General features: G+C 39.5%; 1 protein-coding gene across 3 annotated transcripts in view; it reads right to left on the bottom strand.

The window, feature by feature from the left end:
- usp45 (ubiquitin specific peptidase 45) overlaps nt 1-20435 on the bottom strand; it is a 103863-nt gene that overhangs the window by 25254 nt on the left and 58174 nt on the right. For all 3 annotated transcript variants that reach the window (XM_059983160.1, XM_059983158.1, XM_059983159.1), the window contains exon 9: nt 10816-10903. In XM_059983160.1, coding sequence (XP_059839143.1) covers nt 10816-10903 — 88 coding nt within the window. The remainder of the gene's footprint in view (nt 1-10815; nt 10904-20435) is intronic.

Genomic DNA, 20435 nt, shown 5'->3' with positions numbered 1-20435 from the left:
AACTCAAAAAAAACCATACCTTACTATAAATAGAAGCCTAGTCCAGTTTTAGAGTCAGAGTCCTACAAATTATTACAGATAGGACAATCCATAATAATCGTCCAGATATTATAGGACAAACAAGCAAGAGCAACTGACTTAATAGACATAGCCATTCCACACACAAACAACTTACTGAAGAGGTGGAGCTGAGTGACGATGGCGCTAAACAGCGACTCCTTTGCTCGCATCTTCGGAAACAGCTCTATTTCTATCTTTGATATATCTTCTTTTCTTCTTTTTCAAGGTTCTTTTGAAGATCCTGACCTGGAGTTACACTCAGACTTTGGTTCTTTGCGGGAATGGGACCCACTCTCAGGACCTCACGACCAGACACTTTTCGATATGCCAAGGACGTGGCCTGGAAGACTAGCGTGCTTTCAGGGTGCCGGATTTTCATGGCTCTGGAGGCAGGCGGATTCAAGGCTGGTGCCGCCGCTGCCACTGACTGATGCATCACAGGAGAACGAGGAAGATAGGAAGCAGTGGGCTTGTTGCTGCATTCGTGCCCAGAGACACAGGGCTCGGAAAAAGCAATGCAACAGTCTTCTAACACCATTGATCAGTGAGTTGTTTTATTACGTCTCCCCTCTCACTGTGAAATGGGAACACCTCCTTTTCCCTTATTAGGGAGAGAGAGAGTATGTCAAATTACTAGGTGAATGAGTAGTCTTTGTGGTACTGCAAGTCTATGTCTTTATTGATGCTTTGAGGCACTCTTGCATGCTTGGTGATGGGGAGGCACCGATGCTTTTTCGCTGGTGGGGGTGTCATAGCCTTGCTGCTGCTTCTGCGTGGGAGGGGGGATCTGGTGGGGCTTTGGGGTTCTAACATTTAATTGTCCTTCATTCTTTGGCACACTCCTCTGTTTTCATGGATGTTTGCGAAGAAAAGGAATTTCGGGTTGTATATTGTATACATTTCTCTGACACTAAATGTACCTATAGAAACCTACTGAAGTCAATAAGTGAAAAACACCAAAAATATGCTGAATTACAAGAGGAAATTGAAACACTGTGCAACATGAATAGGGTATACATTGTCCCAATGGTAATACAGTTTCTACAACTGCTATCAATTAGGCCTACACAGCAATATTTATTTAAATCTCCAGAGATCCACAATTCTAAACATCACTGGAATAGTCCGAAAGTTCCCAGCAATTGAGAAATGAGTATGCTTGGCTATGCCCATACTGCAGGTTTTACCAGCTTGAGCTGAGAAAAAATAAAAATAATAACTTATTTAGAGAGCACTTTTCATACAGATGATATAGTTCAAAGTGCTTTACTATGGGATAGCAAAGATGATGCAAATAATTAGGAAAATTCATATACTATGGCTGTTTGTCACGAAGGGTGAATATAGAAGTATGAGGTAATGCTTCAGTTAAAAGGGGTATTGGTGAGATTGCATCTGGGGCATAACACAAAAGGTATTAGTTTAATAAGTACAATAGTTCTGTCTATTTAAGGAAGCATTATATGCATTCAAGGCAGCTCAAAATAGATTTACTGCACTGAAACCCTGAAGGACTGTTTGTCTTAAATGACAAAAGGTTGGACATACTCTGTTTCTATGGGGTGCTGTTCAGCAGGGAGAGCTTCATTGAAACATGATTCTTTGGGATCTTGACAGGGCTGGTGTGAAGAAATGGTTTCCTTTTATAGAAGAAAACAGAGCCATGGTTCACTGTTCAAAAAAATCCATTCAAGAAGCAGAAAGGTTATTTTTTCTTTCAGAGGATTCCAAGTCTTTTGGTGTCTCTGCCACAAAGAGCAGTGGAAGTAGAGACTTAAATATTTTTAATGTAAATTAAAGATTCAAGGTATATTTATGGAAGTATGCATGTAGTATACAACCCCGAGATTCATCTTCCCCACAGACAGCCACGAAACAAAGAAATCCATGGAACCTGTTCAAAGAAAAACATCAACCCCAGGCACAAAACACATAATAGAATCAATCCAGGCATGTTCCGTTCAGCTCAGTATTCATTATCTGCAGGCTGTCCTGATTCAAGATTGCTCAAAATAGCAACAATAAAAGGAGTGACAAGAAACCAGAAATAGTGTGAACTACAGAGTCCAATCCACAAACCGTGTCGATTAAACCTTGCCCAAGATCCAGAACTCTGGCACCATGCTATGACAGCATCAAGGGAGGGAGAGCACTCGAATACAGATCTAATCTGATTGGATTTAACCAAGTACCATTTTGTTCTTAAAATGAGATAGATCCCGAAATGCTCCAGGAACTTAATCACCTTAATATTTCTCAAGACATTTTCTCATCCTTAATAGCAACATGACCTATAATATCGACACACCCCTCCCTAAACTCTCAATTAACCATGTCCTTCTTCATAGCTGAGCGCAATCTCTCTGAATAATGCATGTCATCTAAACGAAGTAACTTAACCACCCTAACACTCTGGACCAGCCTACTGATCAATGCTTTACTATGATCTATATAGACAACATTCATTACTTTACTCTCGCCAATCATCTTTGTCACTTCCTCAAAAAAATCAGTTACATTTCGATTGCCCCTAAGTCAATGCTTTTTCCAAATACAAGTACACATGTCACTAAGAATCTTCTACAACAATCTCCTCCAATAAATTATAGACTAGTGAGGCTTACATCTTAGTGATGTAAGTCTCACTAGTCTATAATTTCTGGTTTACCACCATCTTTCTTCTTAAAGTAACATCATTGGATATTCAAGCAACACACACAAATTGCTGGTGGAACTCAGCAGGCCAGGCAGCATCTTTGGAAAAGAATCGACCCTTTGGAAGATCTGGAGTAAAAAAGCTATGCAGTAGATTTAAAAGGTGGGAGGAGGGGAGAGAGAAACACAAGGTGAATGGTGAAACCTGAAGGGGGAAGGATGAAGTAACGCGCTGGGAAGTTGATTGGCAAAGGAGATACAGGGATGGAGAAGGGAGAGTCCGATAGAAAAGGACAGAAGGCCATGGAAGAAAGAAAAGGGGAAGGAGAACCAGAGGGAGGCAATGGGTGGGCAAGGAGATAAGGTGAGAGGGAAAAGGGTATGGGGAAGGGTGAAGGAGATGGGGGAAAAAGGGCATTTCTGGAAGTTCAAGAAATCAGTGTTCATGCCATCAGATTGGAGACTACCCAGACAGAATATAAGGTGTTGTTCCTCCAGCCTAAGTGTGGTCTCATCATGACAGTGGAGGAGGCCATGGATAGACGTATCGGAGTGGGAAAGGGAAGGGGAATTAAAATGGATGGCTGCTGGGAGATCCAGCTTGTTCTGGCGGACGGTCTCCCAGTCTACATTGGGTCTCACCGATATAAAGGAGGCCATACTGGGAATACTGGACACAATACTTTATATGACTCCAACAGACTCACAGGTGAATTGTCGCCTCACCTAGAAGAACTGCTTGGTGTCCTGAATGGTAGTGAGGGAGGAGGCGTAGGGGCAGGTGTAGCACTTGTTCCTCTTGCAAGGCTAAGTGCAAGGAGGGAGATCAGTGGGGTGGGACAAATGGACAAGGGAGTCGCATAGGGAGCGATCCCTATGTAGTTCTCTTACAGACGGCATCAGGTTTTCCTCCAGGATTTCCCTGTGTTAGCTGCATTCATTTTACCCTCTACCTTCACAACCCTTTCAGGCCCTGCTGCAGGGGAGCATCCCCACAGCATGATGCAGCACCACCCTGCTTCACAGTAGGGATGGTGTGTTTTTGATTATATGAGGAGTTTGGCTTGGCCAAAAAGCTCAATTTTTGTTTTATCAGACCATAGAACCTTCTTCCAGCTGACTTCAGAGTCTCCCACATACTTTCTGGCAAAATCCAGTCAAGATTTCATGTTTTTTTTTCAACAGTGGCTTTCTCTTTGCCACTCCCTCATAAAGGTGCAACTGATGAAGCACCCGGGCAACAGTTGTTGTATGTGCAGTCTCTCCCATCTCAGCCACTGAAGTTTGCAACTCCTTCAGAGTTTTCATTGGTCTCTTGGTGGCCTCCCTCACTAGTCCCCTGTTTTGGGGACAGCCAACTCTAGGCAGATTTACAGCTGAGCCTATTCTTTCCATTTCTTGATTGACTTAACTGTACTCCAAGGGATATTCAGTGACTTGGAAATTTTCTTGTATCTACTTCCTGACTTGTGCTTTTCAATAACCTTTTCGCTGAGTTGCTTAGAGTGTTATTTTGTCTTCATGGTGTAGTTTTTGACAGGATACTGACTCTCCAGCAATCGGAGCTTCAAGATATGTCCATACATGGCCTTCTCTACTGCCATGATGAGGCCAAACTCAGGTTGGAGGAGCAACACCTCATATACCGTATGGGTAGTCTCCAGCCCCTTGATATGAACATCGAATTCTCCAACTTTCGGTTATTCCCTCCTTCTCCCTTCCCCAATCCCACTTTCACTCTGCCTCCTCTTCCAGCTGCCTATCACCTCTCTCATGTAGTAGAAGTCTTCTACTATCCATAGTGCTTTCCCCTTACATTCCTTCTTCACCTTTCCTGCCTATCTCCTCCCTGCTTCCCCTCCCCCACCCCTTGATCTTTCCTCTGATTGGTTTTTCACCTGGCACCTACTAGCCTTCTCCTTCCCACCCTCTCCCCACCTTCTTTACAGGGCCCCTGCCCCCTCCCTCTTCAGTCCTGACGAAGGGTCTCCACCCGAAACGTTGACTGCTCGTTTCCACGGATGCTGCCCGACCTGCTGAATTCCTCCAGTGTTTTTTTACATGGAGCTTCCAGATACAGGTGTATTTTTACTACAATCAATTTAAACACCCTGACTGCACAAAGTTATCTCCATTTAACTAATTATGTGGCTTTTAAAACGAATTGGCTGCATCAGAGAGGATTTGATGTGTCATATTAAAGGGGGTGAATATTTATGCAATCAAATATTTTGTGTTTTATGTTTATAATTAATTTAGATCACTTTGCAGAGATCTGTAATCACTTTGACACATGTCTTTTTCTAATGATCAGCATCAAAAAGCCAAACTAAATCCACTGTGATTAAATGTTGTAAAACAATAAACCATGAAAACTACTGGGGGGTGGGGAGAAATACTTTTTTTAATATAGGTACTGTAGTTAAATCAAGTAAAATTATGAGAGACACAGACAGTGTAGATGACCAGAATCTTTTTACGCCAGTAGAAATGTCAAATGCAGGAAGGTACTTTAAAGTGAGACAGTTTTGTTTAGGTGCCTAGAATTTACAGATGGACAGGAATATGGACTATGATGGGATTAGACATGGCTGACCAAAGACCCTTCACTGTGCTGTACAGTTCTATGGCTACTGTCACTTTTCCACTTCAGGTCCCAAATGGAAAATTTCATTTACAAAATAAATAGCAGCAGGATATCAGTCAGCCTCCAGCCATCTCTCAATTCCTCAAACCTCCTGAAACCCATTGTCACGACTTCGGAAGCAAACAATGACTGATCCTCTGCTGTCATCCTGAACAGAAAATTACAAAGGCTTATCACAGAACGTAGATCAGTACAGCACAGGAACAGGCCCTCTGGCCCACAATGTGGTGCTGAACCGGTTAAATTAGTAATCAAATGGCCGACTGAACTAATCTCCTCTAACTACACAATGTCCATATCCTTATATTTTCCTCACATTCACGTGCCAATCCAAACAGATCTTAAAACCCCTAATGCAGGGGGTTCCCAATCCTTTTTTTTATGTCACGGACCCCTACCATTAACCGAGGGGTCTATGGACCCCCAGTTTGTACTTGCCTCTATCAGCATTCCAAGGCAGCACAAGCCCGGCAAAAAACTTGCCCCTCAAATCTCCTTTGAACTTACCCCCTCTCACATTAAAGGCATTGCCTCTGGTATTTGACATTTCAACCCTGGGAAAAAGATACTGTCTGTCCACTATATCTATGCCTTTCACAATCAGAATCAGGTTTATTATCAGCGGCATGTGTCATGAAATTTGGTACCTTAGCTGCAGTAGTTCAATGCAATACATAATAGAAGAAAAAAAGTAAATCAATTTACAGTATACGTATATTGAATAGATTAAAATTGTGCAAAAAAAACAGAAATAATATTGTATATATTAAAAAAGTGAGCTAGTGTTCATGGGTTCAATGTCCATTTAGGAATTGGATGGCAGAGGAAAAGAAGCTGTTCCTGAATCACTGACTGTGTACCTTCAGGCTTCTGTACCTCCTACCTGATGGTAACAGTGAAAATAGGGCATGCTCTAGGTGCTGGAATGAATGCTGCCTTTCTGAGACAGCGCTCCTGGAAGATGTCCTGGGTACTTTGTAGGCTAGTACCCAAGATGGAGCTGACTAAATTTACAATCTTCTGCAGCTTCTTTCGATCCTGTGCAGTAGCCTCTCCATACCTGACAGTGATGCAGCCTATCAGAATGCTCACCAAGGTACAACTATAGAAGTTTTTGAGGACATACATAATCTCATAAACCTCCATCAGACCTCCCCTCAGTCTCTGCTGCTCCAGAGAAAACAACCCAAGTTTCTAAGTTCAAAAAGTTCAAAGCAAATTTATTATCAAAATATATATATATATATATGTTCACCATCATATACAAGCCTGAGATTCATTTTCTTGTGGGCAATCACAGTAAATACAAGAATCACAACAGAATCAATGAAAGACTGCACCGAATAGGACAGACAATGGCCAATGTGCAGAAGATAACAAACTGTGTAAATACAAAAAGAAAGAAAAGAAAAAAGAAATAATAATGATAATAAGCAATAAATATCATGAACACGAAACGAAGAGTCCTTGAAGGTGAGCCCATAGGTTGTGGGAACAGTTCAGTGATGGGGCGAATGAAGTTATCCCCCTCAAAATCCATTTGGTTGGGGGTAATAACTGTTCCTGAACCTGATGGTGCAGGTCCTGAGGCTCCTGTACCTTCTTCCTGATGGCAGCAGCGAAAAGAGAGCATGTCTAACCTCTCGTTTTCGCACATGCTCTCTAATCCAGGCAATGTCCTGGTAAACCTCTTCTGCATCCTCTCTAAAAGCTTTGACTTTTTTCCCTATATCACCAAGATGGACTGCCTCTTAAGGATTTGTATAGTTCACAACTCCTTACCAAGAACATTTTTCTACAGCTATCCTGTAATGCCTTTACAAATTTTGTACATCCCCTTGAAGTTATCCTTCCTTCTAAATTCTAGAAAGCAAAAGCCTAGCTGATTCAATATTACTCCTTCAGCACCTGCCACTACAGGGACCAGAAAGGTGAATCTTTGCAGCAACTCCCTCTTATTTTTGTTCTTGTGTGAGGAGATCAGAATTGTACAGAATACTTCAGCTATGGTTTTTCTTAGGCCCTTATAAATATAGTAAAACAGCTTCTTTAGAAGTTTCCATCTTAGGAGGCTGTGGCTGCTTAATTGCTCGCTTTAGGGGTGCAATGATGAACAGATTCTTGGGTACTAAGGAAAATGGGAATAAAGCAGGGAATTTGGCTGAAGGAGCTATTCACTTACTCCTGCTGAATATTCATGTCTCACGTCCAATACAGTAAGATGTCTGACAAAACATTACATGACTGAATCTTTATTACAAATAACAAAATTTCTCAGTTTATGATATTGTCTTACAATCACTTTAGATTGAAATTTGTGTTAAAATATAAATAATGTATTGAAAATCTTTTTAAAAAATTGTGCAGGCTACAATCAAAACAAGTTTTGTCCTTTGCATGTCCATTGCAAATATGACCTAGTTGGTAACTCTTTTCCAAACTGAGCAATGGTTGAGTCACACGTGTATTCAGCACATTGAATACCCTGAAATAGGTTTAGGATTTTATCAACAGTCCCATTAGTGAAGCTTTGAGCACTGAACCATTTATTTAGGTCAGACAAAGGCATCATCCCTGCATGGTCAGGGAGCTAGTGACAGTGGTGAAAGACACTAATTAATTAGCAGCAGGCTTCAACTACTTCTCCTGCCACTGTACTAAATAATCCATTAAAGATAATATGGGAAAAATACAACTGCCCTGCAGGACTTATTGACTTATTCCCTCTATCATCTTTAAGTTACCAAATTCTTCTCCAAAAGATTCAAGACTGTTCAAGATTCAAGATTGTTTAATGTCATTTCCAGTACACAAGTGTGAAGGAAAACTAAATAATTGTTACTCTTGATGCAACACAAAAATCACAATAATAAAAAACAAAATAACTCTTAATACATAAGATAGCTTATATACATAGATTGATTGTATGTCCATGAAGTGACATTAGGCATAGAGTGCATGTACATAGGGTGAATCTGACAGGAAATGATAAAAGTGGTGGTGGTAGCAGAGGGGTGTGAAGGGGTAGGTTAGTGAGTGGGAATGTTGATTAGCCTAATGCTTGGGAAAAGAAACTGTTTTTGAGCATGATGTTCCTGCAAAACACAGTCAATTTGCAATTATGCTCTCACACTGAAGTGGGACTATGCAGCTCAGAACTATAGAGTTTCAGCTGCGCTGCTGAGGACAGGAAGGATCTACAACGGGTAGTCAAAGCTGCCCAACGCATCACCAGCACCAGCCTACCCAATATCAAAGATATATGTACAGAAGTGTGCTGGAAAATGGCCAGTAACATCATGAAGGGTTCCATCCATATTGCCCATGTCCCTCTCCTTCATGAAGGAGGCATGTAGCATCCACATCAGGACTACCAGACTCAAAACATAGTTACTTTCCCAGCAGTATGGCTGATCAACACCTCTACCCATTAACCCACCCCTCCACATCCCCCATCCCCCCACTACCACTACTTTATCATTTCCTGTCAGTCACCTTATGTACAGACACCCCTGTGCCCAGCGACACTTTATGGTCATACAGTCAATGTATACAAGCTCTTTTATGTATTTATATTTATTGTGTTTTTGTTCATATTATTAGTATTTTTATGCTCTTTTCTTTTTTTTGTGCGGCACTGGATCCGGAGTAACAATTATTTCATTCTCTTTTACACTTGTGTACAGGAAATGACATTAAACTATCTTGAATTACCTTGAAAAGGCAATATCTTAAACCGTGTTTCTTGGGAGACAAACATAGTCATCAAGTTTGAAGGGTTTTGTTAAGATCACTGGCGAGAGTAATTCATGACCATTACAACATATCCTTCATGGAGTTTTCTAAACAAGTGAATGCTCGTGGTGGTAATCCTGCTAAAGGATTCTGGTGGCAGGCACGTCGCTGCAGGCTCTCTCCCTCTCTCGACACCACATGGTTGTGACACTCCACAACAATAACTCGATTAACAGCTGTGGTGTTCCCAGGACGGACAATGCTCTGCTACTCGGGTACCCGCGGTTCTGACTGGCACAACTGTCACTGCTGTCGAGTTTGAATAGATCCAGAGAACTGACAGTCTAATTTTGTCACACCGTCTAAAGTCCTTCCAATCATGTTTTTGCCCTGCCAGCCGTCTCCCTCACTACTCTGCTTCAGGAGATACAATGACAGTCAAAAATAATTTACATTTTAAATTGAAAACACGCATTTCATGATACACAGCATTAAGCATCTATTTTGGTGCAGTAAATGAGCACAATAGTTCAAAGTAAATTTATTATCAAACTACGTACGTGTCACCAAATACTACCCTGAGATTCATTTGCTTGCAAGAATTTACAGTAGAACCAAGAAATACAATAGAATCAATGAAAAACTACACACAAGACTGACAAACAACCAATGTACAAAAGACAAACTGTGCAAATATAGATAGCAAGCACATAATTAATACTGAAAATGATATGTAGAGTACTTGAAAGTGAGTAAATGATTTGAATTTAAATAGTACTTTATCATATTTAATTATTTAATGATTATACTGTAAAGAACTTCAGACAGTCACTAAGAACTTTTTAATCCAACTTTCCTCACCTGCATTAGAATGTCTTATACTACTTCCGTTCTTCGACAGAAAGCAGAACTGCTTGAAAGTCTCTGTATGGTATAAGCAAGTTGTCCAACAGAGGTCCAGGGTTTACATGAACTCCCTTTCATTTTTCTCTCTTAGACCTATATAAGGAGTTTCTTCAACATCTGCGCCAAGGATGATTTGCTACTGACTGCAAATACTGAGCTAAAGTTCTTGATGTACATTGCTTTTCATGCTGATAGATAATATCAGAATTCATGCTCAGGCATCAATGGTTTGGCCCAGTAATGTGAATATTCCAGGCACCCATGTTAAAGAAAAGTTTACTACATGAATCATTTTCTAGGAAAGCAACCCACAAACTCACACCCTCTCCCCCCACCCTCAGCCCCTGTTAATGCAAGGATGTCCTGTATCAATATTATGCAAATGATAAAGTTTTTAAATTCCCTTTAATTGCCCTCCTTTAATGTTCAAAGTAAGCTTATTAGCAAAGTACATATGTGTCACTATATACAATCTTGAGATACATTTTATTTAAAGATACATGCACTTCTAGCGCAATGAGCTGCATCACCCAGCAACCTACCTATTTAACCCTAGCCTAATCACAAGACATTTACAATGACCAATTAACCTACTGACCTGTTTGTATTTAGACAGTGGAAAGAAACTGGAGCACCTGGAGGAAACCCATGAGGTCACAGGAACCACTGGAATGAAACTCCAAATTCTGACACCCTGAGCTGTAATACTATAGTGCTAACTGCTGCATTACTGTGGCACCCTTATTGTAAATGCAAACAACGACTGACAAGCAACCAATGTGCAAATATTTCCATAGTAGATATATAATTACCTTCGTTTCCTCAATCTGCATTGCATTGAGTAAATAGTGAAGCAGTTCCTGGCTGTCCTGCTGCTGGAAACCCTTAAAACGTGGTGCTCTGTTGGGAAGAGAAGCAAAACATATTGTAAAGCACCCATGTGCCTCTGTAACTATTCTATGCCAGCAATACTAGAGCACTGTCTCAGTTGATCAGCATTGAGTTCCTCAGCCTTTTACACAGCACAATTCTAATACTGTCAAAATTGGAACTGGAATCAGTTTATTATTGTCATAAGTACCAATTTACAGTGGAAAGCTTGGCTTGCACACACCTCACAAGGTTAGATCAAGCAGGCAACCAAGATGATGTAGGCAACATACGGCAATGTTTTGTGGGAAGCTCATAAACTACCAGAAGCTGAGGTTTGATAGAGGTTTATAAGATTATGACAGGCATAGATAGAGCAGGTAGACAGTATATTTTCCCAGGGTTGAAGTATCTAATACCAGAGGGCATGCATTTAAGAGGAGAGGGGGGTAAAATTTCAAAGGAGATGCAAGGGGCATTTTTTTTTACATAGTATGATGGGTTCTTGGAGTGGTGGTAGAGGCAGAAACATTAGAGATTTTTAAGAGATATTTAGATAGGCACAGGAATGTGAGGAAAGTGGAAGGATATGGACATGGTGCAGGCAGAAGGGATTAGTTTAGTTGGCTATTTGATTACTAATTTAACGGGTTTGACACAACATTGTGGACTGAAGGGCCTGTTCCTATGCTGTACTGTTCTATGTTCTACTACATATACAAGCAAATAAAATCTGTCTTGATATATTTGAGACAGTTAACCATAGATCCTGATTTGTACAAACAGCAGTCCCAACCTGTTCTGCAATGATACAACAGGTTGTGCTGCATTGGCACTGGCTTCCATATGTCAGCACATCTGTGTATGTTCTAGTCAATCAAGCATCCAAAAGTCCTCAAACACAGCAATGATCTTGCTTCTAGCAAGCTTTTCAAGGAGAAACAAGTGCATATACTTATTTGTTAGATATATAATTTCACCATGAATAAATAATTTTAATTACAGGCGATGTTCTAAAGACATAAAAACAAATATACATTCTTTATTTTGGTTTAAAATGTTACTTTTTGCAGCTTTAAAAAGTAAGATTTTTGGAATTGGCATCAGTGACACAACAATTCTAGCATCTTTCCCATCATTATGTTGGATTCCAGCATGTTAACATCCTCGCAGCAAAGAAGCAGAAGGATGCACCTGAACCAGCAATGTATTTGACTCGGAGGTGATTGTGATCCAGTAATATTTCTGCCTTTGCTTTGTCTATTGATAGAGATGGTAGGGCAAGAATTAACAGAATCTCCAGGCAAGGATAGATTGCAAATAGAGTGCAGACAGCTTTTGAAAAACACAGCTTCCCTTTGCATAGCAGGCTCAGATACTGGAGACAAGATAAAAATATAATGAGAGGGTGAGAAACACACACACCAACTCGGAAACAATTGCTTTATTATTTTTAAAATATCATTGGTAGCTTGGAATATCTATTGACTTTTAACACCTCTATTGAGGTGATTTATCTTGCCTGTAAGGAATTCAATTACACACAGTTTATTAAATGGTCAAAACCTACAAATGCTAGCCAATTCTGTATAAAAGTGGCATATCCCTGTTCAGACTTCAGAACTGTGTGGTGACAGAGGCCATACTGTTCTCTTTGCGCACAAGTAAAATAAAGTATGATTGAGGAATAAGTGTGAATACAGGCAATCCCCGGGTTACAAATGAGTTCTGTTCCTGAGTCCGTCTCAGTCAGATTTGTACGTAAGTCGGAACAGGTACAACCGGTATTACTTAGCGTCAGTTAGTCAAACGATTATCTTAGTATATAGTATATAGTATATATTTTATCTTTCTATGCATATAAAACACTTAAGAAATGTATGTACGTCAATAATTAAATCACTGTGTTGCTCAGTAGTAATTGTAGCTTTCATCGGGGCAGGGCCTTTCACATGCTCCATTATTCTCACTTCATCCTTTAAAGTTGTTCTGATAACTGACCGACTGTAGCCTAAAGCTTTTCCAATGACCAATGGCATTTTACCTCTTTCTAATCGCTTTATTATTTCCACTTTGTTTTCATTTGCGATCGTTTTCTGTCAATGGAACAGGAAACTGCGGATTTTATATTCTATCGCTGAGCAGCAGTGAACCGTCTGATTGGCCTATCAGAGTTCTCTTTGGGAACTAGTTGACTTGATCAGCATTTCTGATCTGGCTATTGTTCACGATAACACTCAATTAAAAAAATACAGCAGCCGCAGGCAGCAGGTCCTCTGCTCCCCCCGGGTCCTAAAATCCACCCGCACTGAGACAGGTTAAATAGGACAAGTGGAAAAGGGGGTGGGGGGGGGAGTCAGGGTGAATCTTACTAAGAAATATTTAAGCCAATTACAAAGTTACACACTCAACAAAGTGTTAACAGCAATGACTTAAAATGGCAGACGGCGTTGTGATTTGACTTAAAATGGCAGACAGCGTTCTCCTCCCTCCGTTCATAAGTACGAGTTGTCCGTAAATTGGACGTTCGTAACTCGAGGATTGCCTGTATTCAGAGTCCAGTTAATCAGTGACAACAAGATCACTTATGAAGGTATAGTTGATCAAACTTTGGTGGGGTATACACGTATGAGTATATAACCTTCTTGGCCATCAAATAAATGAAATTACTTCTGTTGAAAGATTATTGATCAGAAATGTGAATGCTTCTTCTCTTCAGAGATGCTGCTTGGCTTGCTTAGTATTTCCAACATGTTTTTTTTTTAATTTTCATTCGCAATTTCTACCTGATCTTTTTTCTTTTGGAGTTAGTGTAGGTTAGTGTACCCCGAGTCCAATAATAGTCAACCTATTTTTGTCATATGCAGAATAATTATGTCCAGTTTATTTGAAGAATAGCACCCTTCCCACCATCAGGGACATACATTCTCAAGAAGCAGTACCTCAAAAAGGTGGCATCCATTTTTAAGAAGCCTGTACCTCCTCCTGATGGTAGTAACATTAATACCATCAGGGAGGAGGCACAGGAGCCTGAAGACCTGCACTGAATGATTTAGAAACACCTTTTTTCTCTCTGACCATGAATACTACCTTGTTTTACTTCTATTTTGCACTATTTATTTTTGTAAATTATGGATTTGTCTTGCACAGTTCTGCTGTCACAAAGGAACAAATTTCACCATGCAAGGACCATTTTCTGAAGATTAGACAATATTCAATTCCATTCACTAGTCCTTAGCAACTGAAGCAGCCAAGACCTTCATAAATCAAGATCCTGACATTTGCCATTGGCTGATGAATGCAGGTTTAAATGCCTTGATATAACCACCTCCAACCAAAAGGAGTCTAATACTCCTTTTGAATTCAATGGCATTACCATTGCAGAGTCTCCCATTATCATCATGCTGTGTGTTTACCATTGACCAGAAACTCAATTGGACCAGTCATGCAAATCCTAGGGCTACAGGAACAAGTCAGCTGTTGAGCGTTTTTGCAGTATGCAACTAATCTCTTGATTCACCAAAGCCTTTCCATCACCAACAAGACAGTAGGCAGAAACACTATGGAATCCTGGCCAGAACCTTCAAGAAATACAACACTAAACAAGTGGCCCACACACATCCTGAATTACAAATATATCATCTATCTTTAATCAACAATATATCTTAATGCTAGAACTTGCTATCCAACAACACTACGACAGTCTTGCAGTGATTCTAAACACTTCTCATCTTCTCCAGGACAATTAGAGATGGCTTATATACAGTGGATTCAGTTAATCAAGGTAGCCATTTATTCGGGATAATTCTTAAAGAACAAAACCTAATTGAGAAAATTGCCAGGATTCCATTTGTTTATTTGGGATATTATGCTGCTTAATTGGAGCACGAGCCTGTTACTAAACAGTTTCTAACTAACACCAGTCACGCACACTTGTGTGGCTGTTATATACACTACAAAATTAGAAATTCCAGCTTATAAGTAGCGCCAGCTGTGTGTATTTGTGTTCAAAAAGCAGTGATTTTTGTCACTAATAATTGGCAAGAAATTAGCAGTAAGACTATTCAGAACTGTTTTGCTCCCTACAGTTTCAAGCATTCAGGCTTGCAGATGCCAGAAACAGCCAAGAGTTTAAATGAAATGATTTCACTACTTCAACAAGTAAGGAACTACAAAGAAATTGAAGGCATGAACAATTATTTTGAATGTTACAATGAAAATGAAGATTTCGCATTGAAGTGTTGTATCAAGGCAATCTAATATCTGCACTAGGTGTCTACACTGATTTTGTTCATTTACAGTCAATCTAAAGAACACAGCAGTGTAATTCCTCCGTTGATACCTATGAGAACTAATACACAGTTTTACAGTACTGTAGAAGTATTGATAGTGTTCTAATTTGTTCTGTACTTAAGTACATTATTTGTTACTCAGTTAAATAGTAGTTTGTTTTTTTTATATACCTTTTTAACTTTTTCCATGAAACTTCAACTAATTGGGGCAGCCACTTAATTGGGTGAAAATATACTGGTCCCAATGAGTCGCATTTAACCTGAATCCTCTGTATATGGCCTTTCCAGCAATGCCTGGATCCCAGAAAATGGATAGATAAAAGGACCTAATCTTTCCAGTTTGTGTCTATTAGCTCCTGTACAGTTATTTCAAAAAGCACTAGTGATTAAAATATATTAAAACTAGGTCTAAACAATTAAAAATGGCCTTCAAGATAAAATGAACAAAAATGGGAAGGACAAAGAAACAAGAAAACAGAAAATGAGGCACGAGTTAAAGAAAAACCAGGAAAATATTAGCAATAGATATTATCCAAGATGTATTCAAAGTTTAGTAGCAATTATTTAAAAGGAATCCTCTTAACCTAGCAGTCACAAGAAATCATGGTCAACAAAATATATGTGTAACCTTTAATAAATGTGTTTAATGACTAATTGATGTATCAATCACTTGCTCATCTGATCAGTCAGAAGTCAGCAATCCTAAAATTCAGTACAGTGGAAAACTGAAGGGCCCTGCAGCAATATACACAATCTGCCCCAACATTATGTTTGCCAGCTGTAACACTAACTAAATTAACAGCGGATGGATTGGTACCAGACTCTAAGCAGCTTATTACAAAAGCAACCTATCCTAAAGCAGAAACCATAAACTTCACCACATCCAAAGAAATGTTGCACGACATTGAAGATGATCTCTTCAACAGAAGTACATTGGGGCATGTTGCTTATTAAAGAAAAAAGGTGTGGCATCATCCTAGTATAAAATAATAAGCATAAAATATCAGCAAACTGTTCTTATTCTGTCACTTGCAAAAACTACTTTGTGAACTAATTATTTCACGTATTGCTTTTAGAACAAAAACACAAGGTCAATAATCCTCAGATAGGATAGAATATCAATGATACAAGGCATGGGATAGAGCTGTATACTGACACTAAGTTTCTCACCCTTATTATAAATCTGGAATTAACTTAATATCAGCTTTAGACATATCTAAGCAAATCAGGATTAGGTTTAATATCACTGGCATAAGTTGTGAAGTTTATAGTAAATTGCAGTACATTGCAATACATAATAATAAAGTATCAATTACAATCAGAACTATATTAAAAAAATAAATGGGCAGTGCAAAAAGGGAGAGGAAATATAATGAGGTAGTGTACGTGGTTTCATTGTCTATTCAGAAATCTAATGGCAGAGGGGATGAAGCAGTTCCTGAAATGTTGTTTGGATTTCCAGCATCTGCAGATTTTTTTGTTTGTGCCTGAAATGTTGAGCATGTATTTTCAGGCTCCTGTACCTCCTCCTTGGTGGTAGAAATGAGAAGAGGGCCTGACTTATGACACTTGACACTTAATCTCTTCACAAGCAAAACTTCCAGAAAGGCAGCTCATGAATAATGAGTGAATGGGCTCCACAACTTGAATGATTTATCCCATGTTATCCAAATGCCAAGACTACATTTTTCTACCCAACGAGGCAACATACAAAAATTATCATTAACTGGCAATGAAGAAGTACATCCGAAATACCTACCAAGTAAAACCACAACAAGCAAAATTTGGAAAATAGCAAAGCACAGCTGGAAAGATGTAAAACAAGGTAATCATTCTGGAAGAAATCTGCCAGATGAAATACAATGAGTTCCCTTATAATTTGACAGATAAGAGTCCCAATAAAGGGCCTCTGCCTGAAATGCTGACTAAGTCGGGCATGATGCTGTTTAGCCATATTTCAGTGAAAATCAGAGCAGTTTATCATCTCTTTATGTGCCTTCATTCTTAGTGAGTCTATTTCATATTCAAGTGAGTGGACATTGGCCAGGAAAGATGATGGTACTGCTGGCCTGGTCAAGTTAGCTTTTAGTCCTTGAATTGAAAATTCTACAAAAAGTACAGGAAATGACCTAGTCCATCATGTATAAAGTCCTCTCCATCATTATGCATATCCATGTGAAGTGCTGTCACAGGAGAGTGGCATCCATCACCAAGGACACCTACCATCCAAGCCATGCTCTTTCCTTGATGCTGCTGTCAGGAAGAATGTACAGGAGCCTCAGGACCCACACCACCAGGTTCAGGAACAGTTTTTACCAGTCAGCCAACGGACTATTAAACCAGAGAGGATAACTTCAATCGCCCTATCACTGAATTGTTCCCACAACCTATGGACTTACTTTCAAGGACTTTTCATCTAATTTTATCAATATCTATTTATTATTATTTTTTTCTTTCTTTTATATTTGTATTTTGTTGTCTTTTGCACATTCTGTCCTGCTGAATGTCCTGTTCATTGATTCTATTGTATTTCTTGGATCTACTGTGCAGACCTGCAAGAAAATAAATCTCAGGGTTGTATATGGTGATATATGTACTCTGATAATAAATTTACTTTTAACTTTTGAGCCCAGCTGGTGCCCCAGCTCTATAGCCACATTGCTGCTTCCTCTCACGCTGCCTGTATCTGCCGTTTCCTCGGCTGAGCTGCCAAGGCCAGATTGCTATTGCGGTGTTGGTAGTTCATAGACTCTCTAGTCCAGTATTTTATTGCTGGCTGTCCACGGCATAAAAAAGGTTGGGAACCCCTGCTTTAGATAAAACAAGACAATAGAAAATTGGAGGAAGAAAGGTCTAGAGCTTTCATTACAACAATCATCTTGGTTAACTGCTACACCAAGACTTCTAAATTTAAAACATGCACTCAGCTGCTATTTGCTCTTGCCTGCTGTCCATCTTCTTGAATCCAGTGAGAGTGCTGATCTAATGTCAGCATCTAAATTTTACTCATATGGCATCCTCTCACAGTCACATTTCCTGTTTTGTGATATAATGGTATCACTATTTTACTCTTGCCTACAAGCTAAAATGTCAGTCAGTTTGCCCATCCCATGTGCAGCTCTGTACAACTAAACAAGGGAGAACAGTCAACGCATTTTCACAAGATCAAATGGAGAGAGGCCCTCCGTGGGTCAGTGTCAACCATGGATGTTGTGTCTTAGCTGTATGCAAGCCAGGGCGGTATGACATGGAGAGGAAGCTGTTAGCCATGCAGCAGGCTCCTCCTCTCCACCATCTGATGAACCCAAAGGAACGGCACAGACCAATACAGTTTGGCACCAGCAGTGTCGTAGGAGATGCCACTCAGCATTGAACAATGCAGGACTGTCTTAGGGGACCCCAACTCTGGATTTTTCCCTCGGGGTTTACTCCAGAAACCTTCCCCATAGCTGTAAGGCAGTAAAAGTTTGAGATCAGAGTTTTTCTTTTCCTGGATAAGTTGCCAATCACGGCGGGCGAGCCCCACCTGCCTGAAACAACTGATCTTAAGGCACCAGTAACACAACTTTACCCCTCTCATGTCAGTAGAAATGATTCTGCCAGCTTGGTAGCTAAGCCACCTCTCTTAGCCAAGAGATGGACTTGGTTGTCAGAGGTTATTTGAGATGCAAGCCATTGGAATCATTTAATAGGTAGACAACCTAATAGGTTAAGATCCAAACTGCAAATTAAACGTAACTTGTAACTGACAGCTGTGGTACTGCCTGCAACAGTAAAGCATTACTGGAACTAAATAAATTTTACATTTAGATTTCTCTTGTTTTCACTTTCACAGACTCTTGCCACAAAACCAGAAAGACTATTGCCTGCAAGTGCAATTCCCTTCTCAAGGGCAAAAGTCTCAAGTGGAAGACACCACTGACTATTGGCTCAGGATGACATCCACTCAGAACTATTGCTCAGCTGATGTCAAACACTAGTTACTTGCACTGCTACACTCACAGATCCTTAGGCAGCAGATGTCCTTGCTGCACAGAAGGAAGGAGTGACATTAATTAATGAAGAAAATATATGCAGAAATGCAAAAAATTGTTGAGGATTGCATACTTCTGCTTAGTATTGGGGTGTACTCTCACTTCTGTAAAATTTGTGCTCTGAGATTTACTAGTGGCTTAAAATTATACATCTTATAGTCCAAGGGTTTAATAACATAAATAGATAACTTACAAAGGAGCAGAAAGTGATGGTATCTTTGTATTACTCATCAATGGTTATGTAGATATTTACTAAAAACTAAATTAAATATACTTCATTATTATAAAGTATTAATGGATAACATTTTTCCCTTATGCCTTTTTTGCTATTACTTCAAAGTTAAAAGTAAATTTATTATCAAAGTACATATAGTGTATGTCACTAAATGCAACCCTGATATTCATTTTACTGTGGGCATTCACAGTAAATACAAAGAAATACAATAAAGTCAGTGAAAACTCTCACAATACGGACAACTAATGTACAAAAGACAACAAACTACGCAAATACAAAAGGAAAAAAAGACAAACAAAATAATAATAATAAATGAGCAATAACTAGCGAGAACATGAGATGAAGAGTTCCAGAAGTGAGTCCATAGGTTGTGGGAACAGCTCAGTGTTGAGATGAGTGAAGTCATAGACTCTGGTTCAGAAGCCTGAAGGCTGAGGGGTAATAACTTTTCCTGAACCTGGTGGTGTGGGACCCATGGCTCTTGTACCTTCTTCCTGATGGCATCAGCAAGAAGACAGCATGGATGATAGATTTTATGTGAAAAATCATGAAGACACATGGCAATTCATGCAAAGTTACATTGTGACATTTAAGAATTAAGCAATTAGGCATAAAATATAAAAAAGACAGAATAATCTTAAAAATTTTAGGCGTATGAAGCTACAGCAATATGTTTGGCTCAGCATATTTTAGTGAAAATTTTCTTTTTAACTACTATTAATAAAGGAGACTATTCTTAGTGAAGTGAATCTTTTAAATATTTAGACATAACTTTTCATTTTACCTTACATGAAGCCACAGCCAAATTTACAGAGGGAGGAGTCTCGTGACGATGGGAGAGTAGGAGAAGAGGGAATGTGGGGGTAGACAAATGAAAAATAAATTGTGTTGTTTCAGCTTTAGGACATAACCTGATGCAGATTTTCAGTACTTTTATTTTCATTTTGTATCTCTAGCAAGAGTACTTCATGTTATATAAACCATGTGTCTTCATAATATCC

The sequence above is a fragment of the Hypanus sabinus genome, chromosome 10 (assembly GCF_030144855.1).
Source record: "Hypanus sabinus isolate sHypSab1 chromosome 10, sHypSab1.hap1, whole genome shotgun sequence".
NCBI lineage: Eukaryota > Metazoa > Chordata > Chondrichthyes > Myliobatiformes > Dasyatidae > Hypanus > Hypanus sabinus.
The sequence above is the reverse complement of the archived record's forward strand: the minus strand, read 5'-3'. Positions and strand labels throughout refer to the sequence as shown.